This window comes from Anoplophora glabripennis, unplaced genomic scaffold (assembly GCF_000390285.2).
Source record: "Anoplophora glabripennis isolate ALB-LARVAE unplaced genomic scaffold, Agla_2.0 scaffold970, whole genome shotgun sequence".
Classification (NCBI taxonomy): domain Eukaryota; kingdom Metazoa; phylum Arthropoda; class Insecta; order Coleoptera; family Cerambycidae; genus Anoplophora; species Anoplophora glabripennis.
This window is the reverse complement of record NW_019418466.1, coordinates 415-18,961: the sequence shown is the minus strand read 5'-3', so window position 1 is coordinate 18,961 and position 18,547 is coordinate 415. Positions and strand designations below refer to the sequence as shown.

At 32.7% G+C, this 18,547-nt stretch overlaps 4 protein-coding genes across 4 annotated transcripts; 3 read left to right on the top strand and 1 right to left on the bottom strand.

Moving 5' to 3' along the window:
* The first annotated feature begins 890 nt into the window (after positions 1-890).
* LOC108915097 (tubulin--tyrosine ligase-like protein 12) lies at positions 891-2,819 on the top strand. Its single transcript, XM_018721061.1, has one exon. The coding sequence runs from the start codon at positions 954-956 to the stop codon at positions 2,754-2,756; it is 1,803 nt and encodes a 600-aa protein (XP_018576577.1). The 5' UTR covers positions 891-953; the 3' UTR covers positions 2,757-2,819.
* A 1,643-nt stretch (positions 2,820-4,462) lies between these two features.
* Positions 4,463-5,314, top strand: LOC108915102. The gene is made up of 2 exons (XM_018721066.1): positions 4,463-4,871; positions 4,923-5,314. Exons 1-2 carry the CDS (start codon positions 4,634-4,636, stop codon positions 5,273-5,275), a joined length of 591 nt encoding a protein of 196 aa, XP_018576582.1. The 5' UTR covers positions 4,463-4,633; the 3' UTR covers positions 5,276-5,314.
* Positions 5,315-5,404: 90 nt separating this feature from the next.
* Positions 5,405-10,508, bottom strand: LOC108915096 (zinc finger protein 708-like). The gene is made up of 3 exons (XM_018721059.1): positions 10,301-10,508; positions 8,925-10,248; positions 5,405-6,173 (listed from the first exon to the last, which is right to left on the bottom strand). Exons 1-3 carry the CDS (start codon positions 10,364-10,366, stop codon positions 5,884-5,886), a joined length of 1,680 nt encoding a protein of 559 aa, XP_018576575.1. The 5' UTR covers positions 10,367-10,508; the 3' UTR covers positions 5,405-5,883.
* Positions 10,509-10,782: 274 nt separating this feature from the next.
* LOC108915099 (origin recognition complex subunit 1) lies at positions 10,783-17,273 on the top strand. The gene is made up of 12 exons (XM_018721064.1): positions 10,783-10,858; positions 10,916-11,042; positions 11,098-11,302; positions 11,365-12,144; positions 12,221-12,417; positions 12,539-12,718; positions 12,777-13,124; positions 15,839-15,992; positions 16,181-16,294; positions 16,350-16,615; positions 16,682-16,892; positions 16,998-17,273. The coding sequence occupies exons 2-12, from the start codon at positions 10,936-10,938 to the stop codon at positions 17,235-17,237; spliced, it is 2,802 nt and encodes a 933-aa protein (XP_018576580.1). The 5' UTR covers positions 10,783-10,858; positions 10,916-10,935; the 3' UTR covers positions 17,238-17,273.
* Positions 17,274-18,547: the final 1,274 nt, after the last annotated feature.

Below are 18,547 nucleotides of genomic sequence, written 5' to 3'. Positions count from 1 at the left end.
CCTTAGCAAAGCGCATCCCAGGCTGCATAGCCGCACTACCCTACCCAACCATACCACACATAAACATGACACTACCCCCGGGGTTTACACAGACGAGCCGGCGAAGCAAGAAGAGCGCCAGAAGAAAGGGCCCTAGCCGGCGGGGCCCAGCCAGGACAAAAGGAGGTCCCACAAAGCGCCTACACCGGCCGCATTTGCGGTCGGGGTAGACGACGGATGGGGCCCACCTACGAAGGCTGTCCAGGCCTACACGAGATGAGGCAGGATAAAGAGGGATAATCCCCCTCGATCCCAAATCATTGAGGCCAATTTCTAGCCATAGAATAATGGCGCGCGCTCCCATGGATCGAGTAATACAAAAACAAAATATAATAATCAAGAGTTCTTATTTTTTATAATAGGTCTATATTAATGGAACTGCAAAAAAAATAAAAACACTCGTTTTGTTTACTGTAGTTAAAACGCTCTATAAAGTGAAAGCATACACGAAAATAGTAATCAAATGAAACCTACAAAATTATTTGTTGATTAAAATGATAACTGAAATCCAAGTTATTTTCCCAAATAGAATAGATCTGGACTCTGCTTTTATTAAGCGGGGTTTACAACCAATGTATGCGCGAGACTTTAGAAAAAAACAATTTATGAAAGTCAGGTTAGGTTAAGTACGATGTATAATGACTAAATACTAATTACTTTCTTAACATTTGTCACCATAAATTGGTTTCAAATCGTCAGCTCAGGAGAAATTATTAACTCGGAGGTTAGGTCTATTCTATTTGGGAAAAAAATGTAGCTCCCAGACAAATTACTTTTTCTCTGGTAATCCATACATCCATGCAATGCACAGATTGCTGTGTTGTGGTTTGTGGTAAAATAAGGTTATTTCATCTTGTGTTTTGTAAGGTTATCTTTAATTATCATATATCTTATGGTTAGTGATATACTTAAAAATGGGCCATGATTCTGAAATATTAGCTTTTCTTAATATACATAAAGATCAACTTGTTGCATCTAACATCCCACAACACTTCTGGAATACTCTGTATAAAAAACTAATACACAAATCTTTTAATGCTGGAAATACATTTCAACTTTTGAAACTAGATTACGATCAAGAACGACAGCACCACGAACCTATTTGGGCTCTACAAGCCTTATCAAAAATTGATCGTTTGGATCCCAAACATATTTATCTCATCGATCATGCATGGACGTATCGTGTTGAAAAGGCGAAACAAACACTTATGCTTCACGATTCACTTAGGGAACGTTTATGCAAGATGTTTGATTTAAATGACAGTGATAAGATGCAGAAAGAAGATTTAGTGGACGCCATCTTCAACTGTATGTGGAAATTTAACAATATGTATACGATTGGAAGTGCAACGACTATAGAGGATAAATTACCAGTTTGGTACATTATGGATGAAATTGGCACTTCAGTTTTACATAACGATAATCCAAATTGTCGAATCGTTCCGTTTTACTACAGCGATGAACAAATCACTTATTCTTTATTGTTCCCCATTGAAGATATCGACGAAGCTGATTTAATATTTCGTGATTTCGCAGAAGGTATAACAGATCCTGAAAAAAGATCGGCATTTCTACTACCGTGGGTGCCTAAGTCGTTTAGACATTATAGTATATATCCACCGATGCCAGGGGAAGATTACTTTTTATCTGGTCACGTAAAAGAAAGTTTGCCGGTTTTGTCGAATTTTACAAATAAAGAAAGTAAAGAAACGAGATGTGTCCTTAAAGTTTTCACTCAGTATAGTTTAGTTAAAGAATTCCTGACGGATAACAAGTTCAAAATAGTTGAAAATGAGGATGAAGCTGATATATTATGGCTTACTGAACATTTTAAAGACTTTGAAACATTAAGTAAGTCTCCTGAGAAATTTGTTAGTCAGTTTCCATTCGAGTATGTTTTGACTGTGAAGGATTTACTTTGCATAACGTGTAGAAGGAAGAATTCTGTGAAATGGTTACCCGTTACGTATAATTTATTAACTGAAATTACTAATTTTGTGAGTTATTTTCAACAGAGGCACGACGAAGGGCCAGACAATTATTGGATTGTAAAACCTTGCAACTTAGCGAGGAGTTTAGACATACACATCACCGACAACTTAGATTATATAATGAAGCTCGCTACGACGGGTCCAAAAATTGTACAGAAGTACATAACAAATCCCGTCTTATTTTACCGTCCGGAACGTAACGGTTTTGTGAAATTCGATATAAGGTATGTTATTTTGTTAAAATGTGTGAAACCATTAGAGGTTTTTGTGTATAAAGAGTTTTTCCTGCGATTCGCAAACGTACCGTTTGAATTGAACGAATTTGACAATTACGAGAAACATTTTACTGTAATGAACTATACCGAGAATACGCAGCTAAAGCACATGAAATGTGAAGAATTTAAAGAGCATTGGGAACGACAGTATTGTAACTATCCGTGGGCGACGGTAGAAAAGTCTATCGTAAAAATGTTGAGGGAAATTTTGGAGTGTGGAGCCTTGGAACCCCCACCGTTGGGTATCGCCGAAAATCCCCAGTCAAGAGCGCTTTACGCCGCTGATTTAATGTTAGAATGGACAGAAAATGCCGCAATGCAACCAAAAATATTAGAAGTTAACTTTACACCTGACTGTAAGAGGGCCTGTGATTATTATCCAGACTTTTACAACGATGTGTTTAATCTGTTCTTTATGAATAAAAGTTTGGAAAAGTTTATACCGTTATAAAATAGAAAATATTTGTGCCATTCAATGTGAACTTGAAATAATACAGTTTTGTCAAGATAAATATTTATTTGATTAAATGTCAACCTATCCGCGATGTACAGGGTGCTAGGAAATTACGTGTACAACGGAAGATCACAGTCTCCTTGACTCAAAATAAGTACCTATAATTTACCTATTTCCAAAATTGCTTTGTTTCTTAATATCACGAAAACGACTATCGATTTTGACCGTTTATGGGTTACAGTTCAGTCTTTAATTGACGTGTTTCAACGTTATTTAGAATAATTTTCTATAAAAGAATCAGATACCGAACAAATATATAGTTGTTACGATCTCAATTGGAACCGTATAAAAACATTTAACTCATAAATTCTACGGAATCCATAGACGTCCAGAAGATTTAGCCCTGTCTCGTCTAGATTTACTATATTCTGAGTTATATTACCATATAATTACCATACGATTGTCAAGTTTTTTATGTTTAAAACCGCATTGTAATAAAGCATGTCGTAAAATATCTAAAGATTTATAATTTTATAATCAGGATAATCGCTTAATTTATCTCGAATCATGTTTAAAGTAGGAATTTTTTCTTTACACATATAAATTGTGCGCCGCATTACATCTGGTAAAATCGTCAATTTTCTTTAATTTTTAATTTTTCTGTTTCCTGTTTGTACCGTGATCAATCCTTCTTTAATTACGCGATAAGTTGGCCTTTTTTGGATATCTTAGTTAATTCGTTATTCCGTTTCCTAATTTTTTTATAACATTGTTCACTATTTTCAATTTTCAAACATTCATAAATATTTAATATAATATGTTGACCTTTTACGTGTAAATTTTTGTTTTTAAACTCTGAGTTTGTTTCGATACTTTCGACAAAAACCGGTTCCACTATTTGGGGATTTTCCCGAGTTATTTCGTTATCCTCCGCTTCAAAGAGTACAAAGAACAAATAATAATATCAACTAATAAATAATAATACGTATTATACCAACAACATACCCCGCCAAGCAATGCTCTGCACGGCACTGGCAAAGCGGCAAAGCTAAGTGAACCCTTGTACCATACAAAAAAATTATTTACGACCTAGTGGACCAATACAGGTTTGGTTTGATGACCAGCGTGCCGTCAATTTTACATCAGGCGGACTAGTTTACCAATACCGGACTCGCCGAATTGCTATTCGAGTATAAATTACGAGACACATCATAGTCAAAGCATAAGAAGAAATTTCAGAAGTGCATACGGTTCTGTGCTTTAAGATTTGCAGGTTCCAATTGACATCGTAACAACTATAACCACCACATATATTTTTTATTCCTCTATACAATAACTTCCAATTTTTTTTGTCACTAGCCCACTTTGTTTAGAAACTTTTTAACTCTAGCAAAATTTTGATCAATTTTTTCATATTTGGTTTAATTTAAAAATAAATAATTGTTACTGTAAAAACATTTTTTCATTCAGCAATTCTTTCAATTGAATTGTAAATAACAAGTTAATTTCAACTTTAGCCTTTAAAAAAAGAAATTTTCCTTTTTTTTTCTGAACAAAATCCAAATGAATAGGAATATTGTTTTCTTAATAATGCTTATAACTATTAAATTTCATTATTAAATTAAAATCCAGGTTTTCCAGATTGTTATAAATGACAGAAATGATACACATTTTCTGTTACGAGTCATCGTGAATTTTCTATTAGTGTCGTAACAGGTCATTAATTTTAAATCTGAAAGCACCACTGATAACTAATTATACGTTAGCCAAAACCTTAGTGTTATGCGTCTCAATGCCAGTGGGCTAAAAAAAGCTCAAAGAACTGATTAAAAATAGTTTGTATATGTAACTTTCTATCAGTTGAAAAAAGAAAAATGGAAAACTTATTTTTAAGCACCGTGTTAGAGTTATATCGTGAAAACAAATGGGAGGAAATCTTGAAACTTAACGAACATTCCGACGATCCTACTGCTTTAAACTTATTGTGGGTATGGCCCAGTGAAAAGAATTTAAATTTTATAAAAACAGTTTTAAACGAGTATAATTTAGACGGGATTGTATCGATCGGGTGCGGATGTGGACTATTAGAATGGATTATTAATAAATCCACAGGTGAATATCCAACAAATGTGTACTATTAAACATAAAAATTACTGATTTTAGGCTTCGATGTCACTGGTTACGAAATAAACAAAGCTTGGTGGGAAAGTAAATACTCCAATCCTAAATTTATAAAACTGAACTACCAGGAAGAGTCCCTGGAAGAAAACTGTCTGAATTCTAACTACGCTTTGTTGTTTTGCTATTTCAATAACGGTCCAGCGTTTCTCGAATATATTAATACTTACGAAGGTAATGTGGTGTTTATAATAGGACCGGGAAAAGGTAAAGGGAGACATACAGACCCTGAGCCCTTTGGGGCAAATTTCGGAAGTTTCAGGTGGCGGTTGTACGGGTACCAAGAAGTAAAAAATAGCAAGGACTTTATAGCTGTGTATGTAAAAAATAGCATGTGATATTTCTTTAAAATAATTCAAATAATTAAAATCTAAAAATCAAAATTATTATTTCTTACCTTGATCCTTCCTCGAGGTTTGTAAATTAAAATTTCTGGCTATGGTAGTGAAAATAATGAAAAAACCGTAAAACTTTCTTATTTCCAACTGTATTCTTGTAATTTCTTGTACAAGTTTTTAAATATATATAAATTATGTTCAATGAAATGTGAGAATGACTGTAACGAATGTGTGGATATAATAAATTAGTTTATCGCCATTAAAAATATTTAGCACCATAAAATGGCACATACTGTGTTAACAATACTAAAATTAATATCTAAAAATAATTTTTTGGTATTATTACTATTTGGGATGTAAAAATAATTAACGTCAGTGAATTTTTTCTTATACCTTGCATAATATTTCTTATTTATTTATTTGTTTCTTTGAACTACTATCTTTAAAAATCGTACCAACTATAATATGTTTAAAGAAATAAATCTTTTTGAAATTTAAAAATAATTTTCCCTAAAAATACGTACGAAAACGTCGCACAAAAAATAAATCTAAAATCGGTTCTGCGTTTGCAGTTTTCTCAATGGTTATGACAGAGGACGTAAATTAATTCAACCGTTTGGTTGCGGTTTGATCTTATGTACGGTAATTAAGTGCGACGTGAACATATCCTTATTGACTGACCTAAACTGGCACTCGTGGCAGGTAAACATCAAGTCCTTCTCCATCCCGGGATGCTTAGTCTTCAAGTGGGTTTTGTACGTACTGCTTTGGATGCAAGCGTACGTACAGTAGGTGCACTTGTAGGGCTTCTGGCCAGTGTGACGGAGCTTGTGCCGCCTCAACGAATTGTGATCCGATGTGGTATACGAGCACGAGTCGCAGGAAAATGGTTTTTCCCCTGCAAAAAACCAAATAGGAGATAATGATTTAAGATTATACAATTTGGAAGCAAAATCTTATGGTTTTTTAAAAGTAAGACTGAAAATCGTTCACATTATAAAGAACAGAAAATACAGGGTGTTTCGCATAAGAACCGACACAGAGCAAGGCCATGTAGGAATGATTTAACGCAACTTTTAGACAAAAAATAAAAAATGCTATGAATTGTCATTATAGCCCAGAATATGACGGTTTTTAGGTCCAAATTCTTGACACATGCCTCGATTGACGTGAAATTTTAACAGTAAGTAGAAAATTGCTCAAGAAACAAAAGTTACATGCCGATGTGTGCTTTCACCATGGGGGTGACAACGAAGATACCCAATTTAAGCGCAAAAATCAATAGAGGGATGAATTCTAAGCAAAAAATGCTCCATAACGTTTTTTCCAAAAATTAATATTCTCAGAGTTATTTGCAATTGAAAATGTTGATTTTTCATCTAAAAAGTGTATGTTTTTCAACCATTTTTTATAAATAACTCGAAAACCTTGTGTTTTATCGAAAAACCCATATAAAGCAAAAATAGAGCTTTTGAAATAAGGAATCAATTCATTTTTGTTGATTACCGTAGATGTAATAATAACTAGTGCTGGCAAAAACCGGTTAACTGGGTTCCATAAAAACCGATTTCAGATAAAACCGGTTAGTCGAATAGTCGAATATTCTAAACCGGTTATTCAAATAACCCGTTACTCGAATAATGCCCAAAAACGAATATCTGGAAATCGGTGCTTTGTAAAACTGACAAGATATACGATGTTCACATATTTTAAATTTTAAAGTTAAATCTAATGTAGTTAAAATGTTAAAACAGTTGCACTTGTTAGTGTAATTCTTCAATTTATTATTTATATAAATAGATTTAGTCGTTTGGTGTATGTGGGTGTGGGTGACTGTTTTTTTATCAGTCTGTGTCTGTGTCCTAGCTTAAAATATGAAAATAAACTGTATTTCTCTTAATAGTTCAACCCTTCTAATATGTATGTACTATGTAGCCTGTGTCAATAACTATATAACACTAAGACTATATTATGGTGTTATGTAGTTATTGGCTATAAAGAAAGAATCCGATTATTCGGATGTTTGAATAGATTATCGAATAATCGGTTATTTGAAGAATCGAATAACCGGTTTTCGGGTTTCGTAAAAATCCGAATTATCCGAAACCGGTTAACTGACTATCCAAAAAACCGATTTCAGTTGCCAGCACTAATAATAACCGAGTTATCACTCTCTAAAGGTGATTGTTTATTTTTCGGAAAGTAAAATCAAACCTTTTACCGTAAAATAATGGCGAAAGAACAAATTTTTCGAAGAAAATAAATATAACCTTCTTTAAAGTGCTTGGAAAGACCTTTAAAATGCTTTTTGAAAAAATTTCGTAGCTCAAAAACTCGCGGAGTTATGATGAAAATAAAATGGTCATCTAATTTTTTCGGAGAAAAAATCAACAATAAAATCTATGGCTGAACCATAAAAATAGAAACTAAACGTAATCCATGTACAGTTGACTTTATTTAGGTACTAATCTCTGCAAGTTTGACCGGTTAGAATGCCTAAATTTAAAAAAAGTTTCCTTTTTTTCAAAATAACTCAAAAAGTAAACAAGATACGTGAAAAATGCAAGAGTTAAAGGTCTTTTTTTCTATAATATTTTTGCTCTCTTTCAATTTCTCTGTGAGCAAAAATTAAGCGTGTAAGGACTACCTTCTTTGAGTCCTTAAAACCTAAAAATCTCGAAAACGAAGAGTTCAAGACCCTTCAACTATAAAGGTTGATTTGTAGCTCTTGCAATTCCCTGCAAATTGCTTTTTAGAGCAATGAAAAATATTAAAAATTAAATAAGTTATTGTGAAAAAACGAATTGTATTATTTAGTGAAAATTGTCAGGTGTAAATGGCTTAATTCCAATAGTTTCTGAGACGTAATACATTGTAATGCGACATGTGGAACATGTTTTGGGAACACTTGCCAAAATTGTCCTCCAATTACGGACCAAACAGAGGAAGTCGACAGTGATGATAGTTCTTTAGATGATATGTTAATTTTTGATAATAAAGTATAATTGTATAATACACAAATAATTTTTATTTTCCCTTTCACTAATTACATAATTTAAGTTTCGAGTTTTAAGTAATCTGGTTGAATTTAGTAGTGTATCGTTGAGTGTTTTGAAGCAGGTAAAAATTCTTCAATTCCTCATTAATAGTTGAAACACTGCAATGAATCATCAGCAATATTATAAACAGTGATGAGTCTTTCATTCATTATAAATGCTATGAAGATGTGAACAAAATTTTTTGCAATAAGGGTGGTTGAAACGTTGCAATAATTCATGTATTATTTCATAAACAGTAAAAAATATTAAATTCTTCATTATTGCTCCGTCAAAACATTTCAGAGCCGCAAAAACTAATTTTTGTTTTTTTTCCTCATAAAGGGTAGATTTTAAGGGTTGAAATGTTGCTACAAATCAAAAATTATTATTCAAAACATAAAAGAATGCTTATTCTATTGACATAACACTTAAATCTATGGTTTTTTACGTTTTTTGCAACAAGGGGTAGTTTTCACCCCCTAAAAACAATAAGCACATATTATGGATATGTAACTTTTGTAAAGGGGGGTGAAATGAAAATCGGTGCGTGTGTCAAGAATTCAGAGGCAATACCCTATTTTTACTGTTGTATACTAGACTACTCGTATTACCTGTATGTTGACGGATGTGCATCTTCAACGAACTCCTCGACGAACCTTTATAACCACAATAATTACACAAATACGGCCTAATCTTCTTATGCACCACGTCCATATGTACCCGCAGTTGTCTTCTATCCGTGAAACTTTTCGAACACACTTCGCACACGTGCGACAACTTTTCCGTTTTATTTTTATGCGTTATCTTGTGGTTCCGTAGCTGTTTGCTATTTTTAAACGACTTATTACAAACGTCACACACATAACCCCTCACTTCACTGTGGATAAGTTTATGGATGTTATTCAACTTCGCGAGGCTGAAAGTTTTATACTCGCATTTATCACAAGAGTACAAGTCCATGTCGATTCTGTGCAATCGCCATAAATGCGAGGTTAAGGGTTTCCAAAATGAAAATTTTTCGCCGCACTCGTGGCACTTGAAACCGCAGTCGGCGTGGCAACTGATGTGGTAGGTGATCTTGTCCACGTCTTGAAACCGGACTTTGCAATTTGAAATGACGCACTTATTTGATCTTTTGGAATCCATATACTTGGTAACGTGATGGGGTTGCTTCATTAGAGTACCGAATATCTTTTCGCAATTCTTCTGCGTGATGTCGACTTGAGGTAGAGCTATCGCTTTAGTCTCTTTCTTCTGCCGAGTTGTATCGTCACACATATCCGGGACTGGACTAGAAAAGTTATCGTCAGTTGACGAGTAGTTTTGATTTTCTACAGTTAAAGCTTTCTTAATTGCAGTCAAATCGAGGTCTTTCTTAACATTTTTCTTATTTTCCGCCTTGTCTTTACCACTGCTTTTACTAGAATAATAAATGACGGCTTGAATTATCTGATTCAAGTCTGAATTTCCAACTCCATGATCATGAATTAGATGTGACCTTAAGGACATTCTGTGAAAAAATATATTTGCACAAGCAGGGCATTTAAATTCAGGTAGTTTAATAATAGTCTTATTTTTATGAGCGTTCTCTAAGTGTTCTGTAATCTTTGTGTCTTTTGTACAGAGAAATGGGCACAAATTGCATACAAAATATAACATATTTTCAAAGTTCTTTTTCTTATCGCGTTCAACAGCTTTCTCGGTGTTATTTGCGTTGATCACTTTTATCTTTGTATTAAATGTTGCACTTCCATTTTCTTTCAGCACAACGTAATTGTTTTGTGAATTAAAGGAATTATTAACGTTAGGAAGTTTGAGATCATTTGCTGGTAGGATTATCAAGTCCATATTGTGGTGGTTAATTTCTTGGTCATTTGCATCTAAATTTTGTAAGATGGAAGAGACCTGACAACTACCGATGACTGGCAAGCATTCCTGAAAAGTGTTCATTTAATTTAAAGGAGATATAAAAAACTGTACCAAATACCTCGTTTGCTAGCAATTCTACATTATTTGTCCATATAGGATCTGCTGGAGTTTCTTCAGTCTTCATGATTAAGTTACGATTTAATTAAATTTATTTTAAATTTTTTATAGTAACATTACTCGTGCTACCTCATTTTATAATTTTAATATATGTATTATTATTTATTACATACATATTGGACTACTGCCCCAATTTTTGAGAACTGTCATTTTCATGATTGAACGTGAAAAACTCATTTATCTAGGGTGAAAAATGAACATTTATATCAGATTTATATGATAAGTTCAATAATTTGTTATCGAAAGAATATGTATACAAATTGCAAAGGTTCTAAAGATCTATACGTTATAGGTCCTCAGTGTACAGTTTCTGTGGTATTGGTATAATTTCTGTATTATGTGATCTATGGTTAGGTCCCGCCAAAATATTTTATGATTTTGCCATTTTTAAGCCCGTTGTTTATTATTTTGTGGTTAGTTTAGTGAACGAGTACAATTTGCGATGGAATTTTAAGATATTTTATTAAAAACAAAAAGAAAATTTTAATAGATCATTGAGGTAGACTAAATTAGTGTTTTAAGTTTAATAGAATAATTAGCATAATTTTTATTTTAGAAAATATACAGGAATGAAAAATGCATTCTGAAAATATTTTAAACAATATACTGATTGACCGTGTTCCAGTTGAATGTTATTACCCAGCATTTTTTCAGAAGAACAAAACGTCCAATGAATTTTACAGGTAAGCAGTTAATATTACAAAGATATATTTTCACTTTATCTATACATATTTGCAGGCAATTTACATTTAACGGAATCAATTATACTGTAGGAAATTATATATTAATAGATGGTGAACTTAAAACGGAGGTTGCAAAAATATCCTGTATATTTATTGATAAGACTCGAATGGTACAGTTAGTTGTTAGAAAATATTCATTTGCAGCTGATTTAAAAGAACTTTTATTGAAGGAGGATTGCTCATGTTTTTATGATAGTGAGGTAAGTCTTAAAATGGCTTCTATTTCTCTGTCAGTTGAGTATAAATCTTTTTTTTATGTAAGATTGTTGAAGATATTACAAAGGATTACGTAGTACAAGCAGATAAAGTTTTAAAAAAGTGCTTTGTGATATTTGCAGAGGAAAATGACTCTGACGTAATTCAAGAAAATAAGCTAGATTCATCTATATATTTTTTATGTCGATATAGTTTAAAAACTAGTGGATTGTTTCCAATATTCTCCACATCTACGATTTTGAGTGAGAATAATTCAAAAAGCCCTCTTAGAAAGCCTTGTTCCACTAAGAAGCAACAGAAACAGAAACTCGATTCGGAGAATATAAATGTTTGTCTAGGTGATGAAATGGAGAAAGCAAGTCCCAAAAATGGGTATAAAAACATAAAAACTCCCACGACCGATGTCACTTTCTCGCCAGTTCAAAGGAACTCTGTCAAAAGGAACCTAAACAAATCTTTCGGTACGTGCTCTGGTGAAACGAACGATTCAATTTTGAATTACTCAATTGTAAGCGATGATGATACTGACAATCCTTTCCTGTTAAAGCTCAGAATTTCTGAGAGTAATACGAAACCATTTGTGCTGCTAGAAAAATTAAATGACTCCGACAGCCCCAAAGAAAAAGGGGAAAAGGGGCCTGAAAGTCCCATTAAAAGGAAATCGACTAGACCGATTCAAAGAAAATCGTACGCAGATTACATATCGCCTATTAAAGGTAGGAAGAGAATTAATTCTTACGAAGATTCGGGTAATAATAGGAAAACGGAAGCGCCACAAAAATTTAAGGAAAAATTGGGAACCCCCAAAAAAACTAAATCAAACGAGGTTAGTACTGTGGAATTCTTGTGTAACATTTTTATTAATAAAAGTAGAAAACTTTTAATAAGATCCGCTCTTTCAGGAAATTTCTGAAAAACGGGAAATAAAAACACCAAGAAAATCCCGGGAGGGACACTGGAGTCCACAAGCAAATACGAGCCCTCAGAGTTCCGTTCGCAGATCGTTGAGGTTAACGACGTCGAGAGGAGCTAGTCGAGACAGAAACAAAAGAGAAACGAGCGTGACGGATTCGGATACAGAGAAAACTCCTAAAAAGAGGTGAGTTTTGAACAGTCATAAAACGATTGTAAAATCTCATCGTTCTTGATTGATATGCATGTTTTTCCATAACAGAAATTTAACAAAGAACGATTTACTAATATCAACGGTTTTTCACTAGGATCAACCTTGACGAATCCATTCGAAGATCTATTTTAAAGATAAGATTAAATAGAGCCGATTTGGAGGAACACACGTCTCCTGACAACGCTAAAAAGAAGAGGCACAAAAATAAATATACCGGTGAATTTTCCGATTCCTCGGAGAGCGAAAATAACGACAAAAATAAAAATCGAAATAGGTGGGAATCAGTCAATAAAGTCAACATTTATTTTATTAACTTTGATACATCTTTGTAGAATTATTTTGGCAAGCCCCAGCACCCCAAAACGTAGACAGAAACCAAACTCTGTGGAAGAGCTCGACGTGGATTGTTCTGTTTTCAAAACGCCAAAGACTAATAGAAATATGACGCCAAAGCAGACACCGAAAACGCCCAAAAATAGGGCGAAACTAATCAGAGAGGGAGTAATAACCCCATCGATGCATTCTAGGGGTAACGTCGTAGCTGGCGATAAGACCCCTTTAATGAAGGCTAGGAGCCAGCTTCATGTTTCGTACGTGCCAAACGCTCTACCTTGCAGGGATAAAGAATATAATACCGTATTGAATTTTGTGGAAGACAAGTTGTCCGATGGCTGTGGGGGGTAAGTGGAATTTAAAATGTTAGTCATTTAAATAATTACCTTTAGTGAAATCTGTACCTTATGTTCATTCGTTATTTTTTCTCTAGCTCATTTTATTTTACGCAGTAGCTCCCTTTATTTCTATGCAGTATATAACATTTTTTAAGGTTTTTTTTTTCAATATGTCCCGTGATACACAAAGTAGTTCCAATGTCCCAAGCTCGATTTTCGAGAAATATTGAATATTGAAAGATTACATTTAAATATCTCCATAGTAGGCCAAAAATTAAAAAAAACTTAAATTCGTATTTGTTCCTGCTCTCATTTTTTTACAAAAAAGCTTTTCATTACTAGTTGGTTTCCTTTCTATTAGTTTGTGATAAAAAATTTTATTTAGACCTTGATAGCTCTCTATGGAGAAAAAACAATAACTTGTGGAGTGTTTTTTGTATATTCTGAAGAGTTAAACAAAAGGTAGTTCAAATGTCTCAATCCATGAGAATTTTCGAAGATAGGGGAAATTACATCTCAATATTTTCATACTAGGCCAAACACTTAAAAAAAATTTGATTTATATTTTCTCTCATTTTTTTTTTCAAAATTGTTCCTTTTATTTGTGTTAGTTTTGTGATCAAAACTTTATATAGATCTTAATAGCCTTTTTTGAAGAAAAAAACAATAAATTTTGTAATATTGAATAATATAACAAAATTACGTCTCGATATCTAGTCGGTAAAAAACTGTAAAAGAACTTCATTTTGTTATTTTTTCTTTTTCATGTTTTTACAAAACGGCTTTTTTTTATGATCTAAAGACAACTTTTGGGAGGATTTCATTTACCCGGAGGTGATAAAAAAAAATAGATCAAATATCTCAAGCTCTATTTTCAAGGAATTTGAATATAGAAAAATTATATCCTAATATCTTAATACTATTTCTGAAAACTAAATAAAAACTTATAATAATTATTTATTTTTTATCGTTCTAATTTTTTTACGAAACATCTTTTTCTATAGTTCCTGATCGAAATTTTTATTCAGATTTTGATAGTTTCTATGTAGAACCTGTAAAAGAACCTTGATTCATTATATTTTCTTCCTGTCACCTTTTTTACAATTTTTTGTAAAAAAGGTGAAAGGTTTGTAAAATTTTGCGTTTTTTTCTATTAGTTCCTGATCCACGACTTTTATTTAGACCTTGATAGTTTTTATAAGAAAAAACAATAACTTCTGAAGATATAAACAAAAAGTAGTTCAAATGTCCCAAGCTCGATTTTCGAGAAATATTGAACATAGAGAAATTACATTTGAATATACTAGGTTAAAAATAAAAAAAAAAACTAAATTCATTATTTGTTCTTGCTCTCATTTTTTTTATATAACGACTTCATTTCTGTTAGTTTGTTTTGTTTCTATTAGTTTGTTATCAAAACTTTTATTTAGATCTTGATAGCCTTCCGTGCAAATAACTCGTGGTGTTTTTCGTATATTTTGAACAATTAGACAAAAGGTAGTTCAAATGTCTCAACTCAATCTTGGAGAATTATCGAAGATAGAGGAAATTACATCTCAATATTTTCATACTTAGAAAAATTTAAAAAAAATTTGATTTGATATTTTCTCATTCTCATTTTTTTTACAAAATTGTTCCTCATATTTGTGTTAGTTTTGTGATCAAAACTTTTATTCAGATTTTAATAGACTTTTATAAAGAAAAAAACAATAAATTTTTGAATATTTAATATACAGCAAAATTACATCTCAATATTTTCCTAGTCAGCCAAAAACTGTAAAAGAACTTCATTTTGTTATTTTTTAAATCTTTTTCTATAGTTCCTGATCGAAAGATAGTTTCTATGTAAAACCTGTAAAAGAACCTCGATTCATTATATTTTCTCGCCGACACCTTTTTTCTATTAGTTCCTGATCCACAACTTTTATTTAGACCTTGATAGTTTTTATAAATAAAAACAATAACTTCTGAAGAGGTAAACAAAAGTAGTTCAAATGTCCCAAGCTTGATTTTCGAGAAATATTGAATATAGAAAAATTACATTTGAATATGTTCACTGTATGCCCAAAATAAAAAAGACTTAAATTTCATTATTTGTTCTGGCTCGCTTTTTTTTTTTTTTATAAAATAGCTTTTCATTTCTGTTAGTTTGTTTTGTTTCTATTAGTTATCAAAACCTTTATTTAGGCCTTCATAGCTTTCCGTGCAAATAATTTGTGGTGTTTTTTATATATTCTGAAGAGTTAGACAAAAGGTAGTTCAAATGTCTTAAACTCGATCTTTGAGAATTATCTCGATATTTTTTTGATGCATTCTATTTTCTCGATGTCATCTTTTTACAAAATGTACTTTTCCATTAGTTCCTGATTCACATCTTTTATTTAGACCTTGATAGTTTTTATGAATAAAAACAATAACTACTGAGGAGATAAATAAACAGTAGTTCAAATGTCTCAAGTTTGATTTTCAAGAAATATTGAATACAGCGAAACTGTATCCTAATATCTTCATACTAAGTCAAAAATTGTAAAATTAATCTAATTTAAAGTTTTGATGTATAAAAAGTTACAAAAATCAACTAAAAATGGAAAATATATAGAGATTTTCGGTGTTCAAATTTCTGTAATAAATCGAGTCCAAGATGTCTTAACAACTTTTTGTGTCTTCAGGAAATACAAGAAACTGTAAAAGTTGTAAAAGTATTGACTGAATTTTTATTTTAGTTGCATCTATATATCCGGTGTACCGGGTACGGGTAAAACAGCAACTGTGACGTCTGTAATAAGTGATTTACAGCTAAACAAGGATATTCCAAAATTCGTGTTCGTAAGCATAAACGGAATGAGACTGACTGAACCTAAGCAGGCTTATGTAGAGGTAAATTTACTTTATTTTGTTTCTTTAGCTTTATTATAACTGATGTATATTTTTTTACTGTTTTTTATCTTTTATTACCTCTTTTCCTTTGTGCCATTTTTTTATAATGTTTATTGGAATGTGGTTTGCTTGCAAACAAATCAGTTAAACGCTTAAGCTTTCCTGTTGCATTTAATTATTATTTACAGATTTTAAAACAACTTTCTGGAAAAACCGTCCATTGGGAACAAGCGCAGAGTATACTGGAGGAAAAATTTACCAAATCCAAAAAAATGGTGCCTACTGTTATGTTGGTCGATGAGGTAAAAAAAAAGTATACACGTCGTCGATGACGTAATTAATAATCCCTATTTGTAGCTGGACGTTTTGTACACGAGAAGACAAGACGTCGTGTACAACCTCCTGGACTGGCCCAGCAAGGCGAAAAACCAACTGATCATTATAACCATAGCCAATACGATGGACCTACCCGAAAGATTACTCGTTAATAGAGTGGCGAGTCGGCTGGGTTTGACTCGGTTGACGTTTCAAGCCTACACGCACGGTCAGTTGCAAGAAATCGTGATAAAACGCCTCTCTGGAACGGAATGCTTCAATCCCGATGCTATCCAGTTGGTCGCCAGGTAAAATGAGAGCTTTCTTAAGGAGTTTGTAGTGTTTTGAGTTGATATGTGCAATTTTACTTCTAGGAAAGTCGCGTCGGTGTCTGGAGACGCGAGGAGAGCATTGGATATATGTAGGAGGGCGGCGGAAATCGCCGAGTCGGAGAGTAGCGTTCAGTTAGTGAGCATGAACCACGTGAATAAGGCGGTGGCTAGCATGATCACGCAGCCCAAAGTTAGGGCTATCAAGTGCTGTTCCAGGCTCGAACAGTTGATTTTACAGTCCATCGTTGCCGAGGTGAGAATTTAAAATGAAATTAATTTTTTTAAGCTTTCGCTTCGCTTTCTGGTACAGTTAATTTAGGAAATGATTAAAAGGCATGAATACGATTTTTATTTTTAGGTGGAGCGGACTGGTGTGGAAGAGACGACATTCTCCGATGTCTTTAAAATGCTCGTCTCATGTGCGGCTATCGAAGGTTTTAAAATGGTGTCCAGTACGATAGCTTTATCGGCAGTGTCTCGGTTAAGCGCTTGTAGACTTATATTGACTGATCCAAAATGTAATGATATTACCCAGAAGCTTATTTTAAACGTCAGTGTGGACGACGTGTATTACGCACTGAAAAAGGATCTCGCCTGACATTAATTTAGGATTTTTATTGTATTTTATGACCTTTTAGAAATGTTAAGTATAGATATTTTGATATTAATTTTTTTTTTTAATAAATGCTTTTTTTTTATTAAATCTGTTCAAATTCACTTTTTTTATGTTCAATTCAATTGAAAAAAATTGTTTTATACAGTGTGTTTCACTTGAAGTCGGAACACCTTTGTATTTATGGCGTTGGCCGATTTCCAAAATTATTTTTTTTATGTACTTGAAAAGGCCTACTCTTTGATATATTTTGTGATGTTTTCTACAGCCTACTGTAACAAAAGACCGTCAAAAATTTAAAAAAGCATTTTTTTTAAGAAAGAAGTGGATAGCATTTTCGATTTGATCACATCTCAAAATTCTAAATACAAAGTTTCATAATTATAGCTTTTACAGGGTGTTCACAAAATAAGTGCAAACTCTGAAAAATTTCACTTACTGCCGAGTTTCCTGTATTAGCGGTGGAAAATATTGTCTACGAATTTTTTCATAATTTTATTAACGGTATATCTATGCAGTTTCATTGATTTCACTGATACAGTGTATTTACAATAAGATACATATTTTATTATACCAGAAATGAGTTTCACAACCGAATAAAATTTAAATATTAACTGTCTATTAGTCCACATCATTTGGTACGCACTGTTCAATTTGTCTCCTCTTATTTCTAATAAACTCTCAACTCAACTGATGTGGTGTTATTTGTCAACATGCTTGTCTAATTCTATTATATAAATCTCTGTTCTGGGGCTTTGTTTTATGCAATTTATTTTTCACAGTTCCACTGGGAACTAGCGCAGGAATAAATAATATAAATAAACAGACCGTATTTCCACTAACCCATCACATGAATAAAAAAATAGAGATAGGCGTATTCGCTCAAATTTCACACGACGTGTACCACGGAACGGCTGTCGTGTAGAATGACTCTTAAGCTCAAGTGAACTGACACCCGGAGTTGGAATAAAATCAGTTCAGTTGAATTCAGAGCTTTATTCTTTTTTATTATCACTTGTTCGTTAAAGTAAAAGTTGCTGTTTTTGTTCCTCCTTTATCATTTTATTGTCGTATACACATCAGTAAGGACATACACTTCTTATAGGTAAATTTTTATGGAGATGAAGGTTTCTGACTTTGAGCAAAATTAAAAAGAAGTGATTGTTTCTTTGTCTAAGGATGCAGGGTATTAAATTTCTTGGGGAAATTATTTTTTGCTTATTGACATGCAAAACAATCACTACTCTGTTTGAAATGAATTTGGAAACTATTTTACTAAAACTACCAATGCAGGA

Excerpts from the sequence above, each read along its gene's own strand:
- LOC108915097 (XM_018721061.1), top strand. The coding sequence starts at position 954 with ATGGGCCATGATTCTGAAATATTAGCTTTTCTTAATATACATAAAGAT.
- LOC108915102 (XM_018721066.1), top strand. The coding sequence starts at position 4,634 with ATGGAAAACTTATTTTTAAGCACCGTGTTAGAGTTATATCGTGAAAAC. Across the intron at positions 4,872-4,922 it reads GATTATTAATAAATCCACAG|GCTTCGATGTCACTGGTTAC; the intron begins GTGAATATCCAA and ends TACTGATTTTAG.
- LOC108915096 (XM_018721059.1), bottom strand. The coding sequence starts at position 10,366 with ATGAAGACTGAAGAAACTCCAGCAGATCCTATATGGACAAATAATGTA. Across the intron at positions 10,249-10,300 it reads TAGAATTGCTAGCAAACGAG|GAATGCTTGCCAGTCATCGG; the intron begins GTATTTGGTACA and ends AACACTTTTCAG. Across the intron at positions 6,174-8,924 it reads GCACATCCGTCAACATACAG|GGGAAAAACCATTTTCCTGC; the intron begins GTAATACGAGTA and ends GGTTTTTTGCAG.
- LOC108915099 (XM_018721064.1), top strand. The coding sequence starts at position 10,936 with ATGCATTCTGAAAATATTTTAAACAATATACTGATTGACCGTGTTCCA. Across the intron at positions 12,418-12,538 it reads GAGAAAACTCCTAAAAAGAG|GATCAACCTTGACGAATCCA; the intron begins GTGAGTTTTGAA and ends GTTTTTCACTAG. Across the intron at positions 16,616-16,681 it reads GCTATCCAGTTGGTCGCCAG|GAAAGTCGCGTCGGTGTCTG; the intron begins GTAAAATGAGAG and ends TTTTACTTCTAG.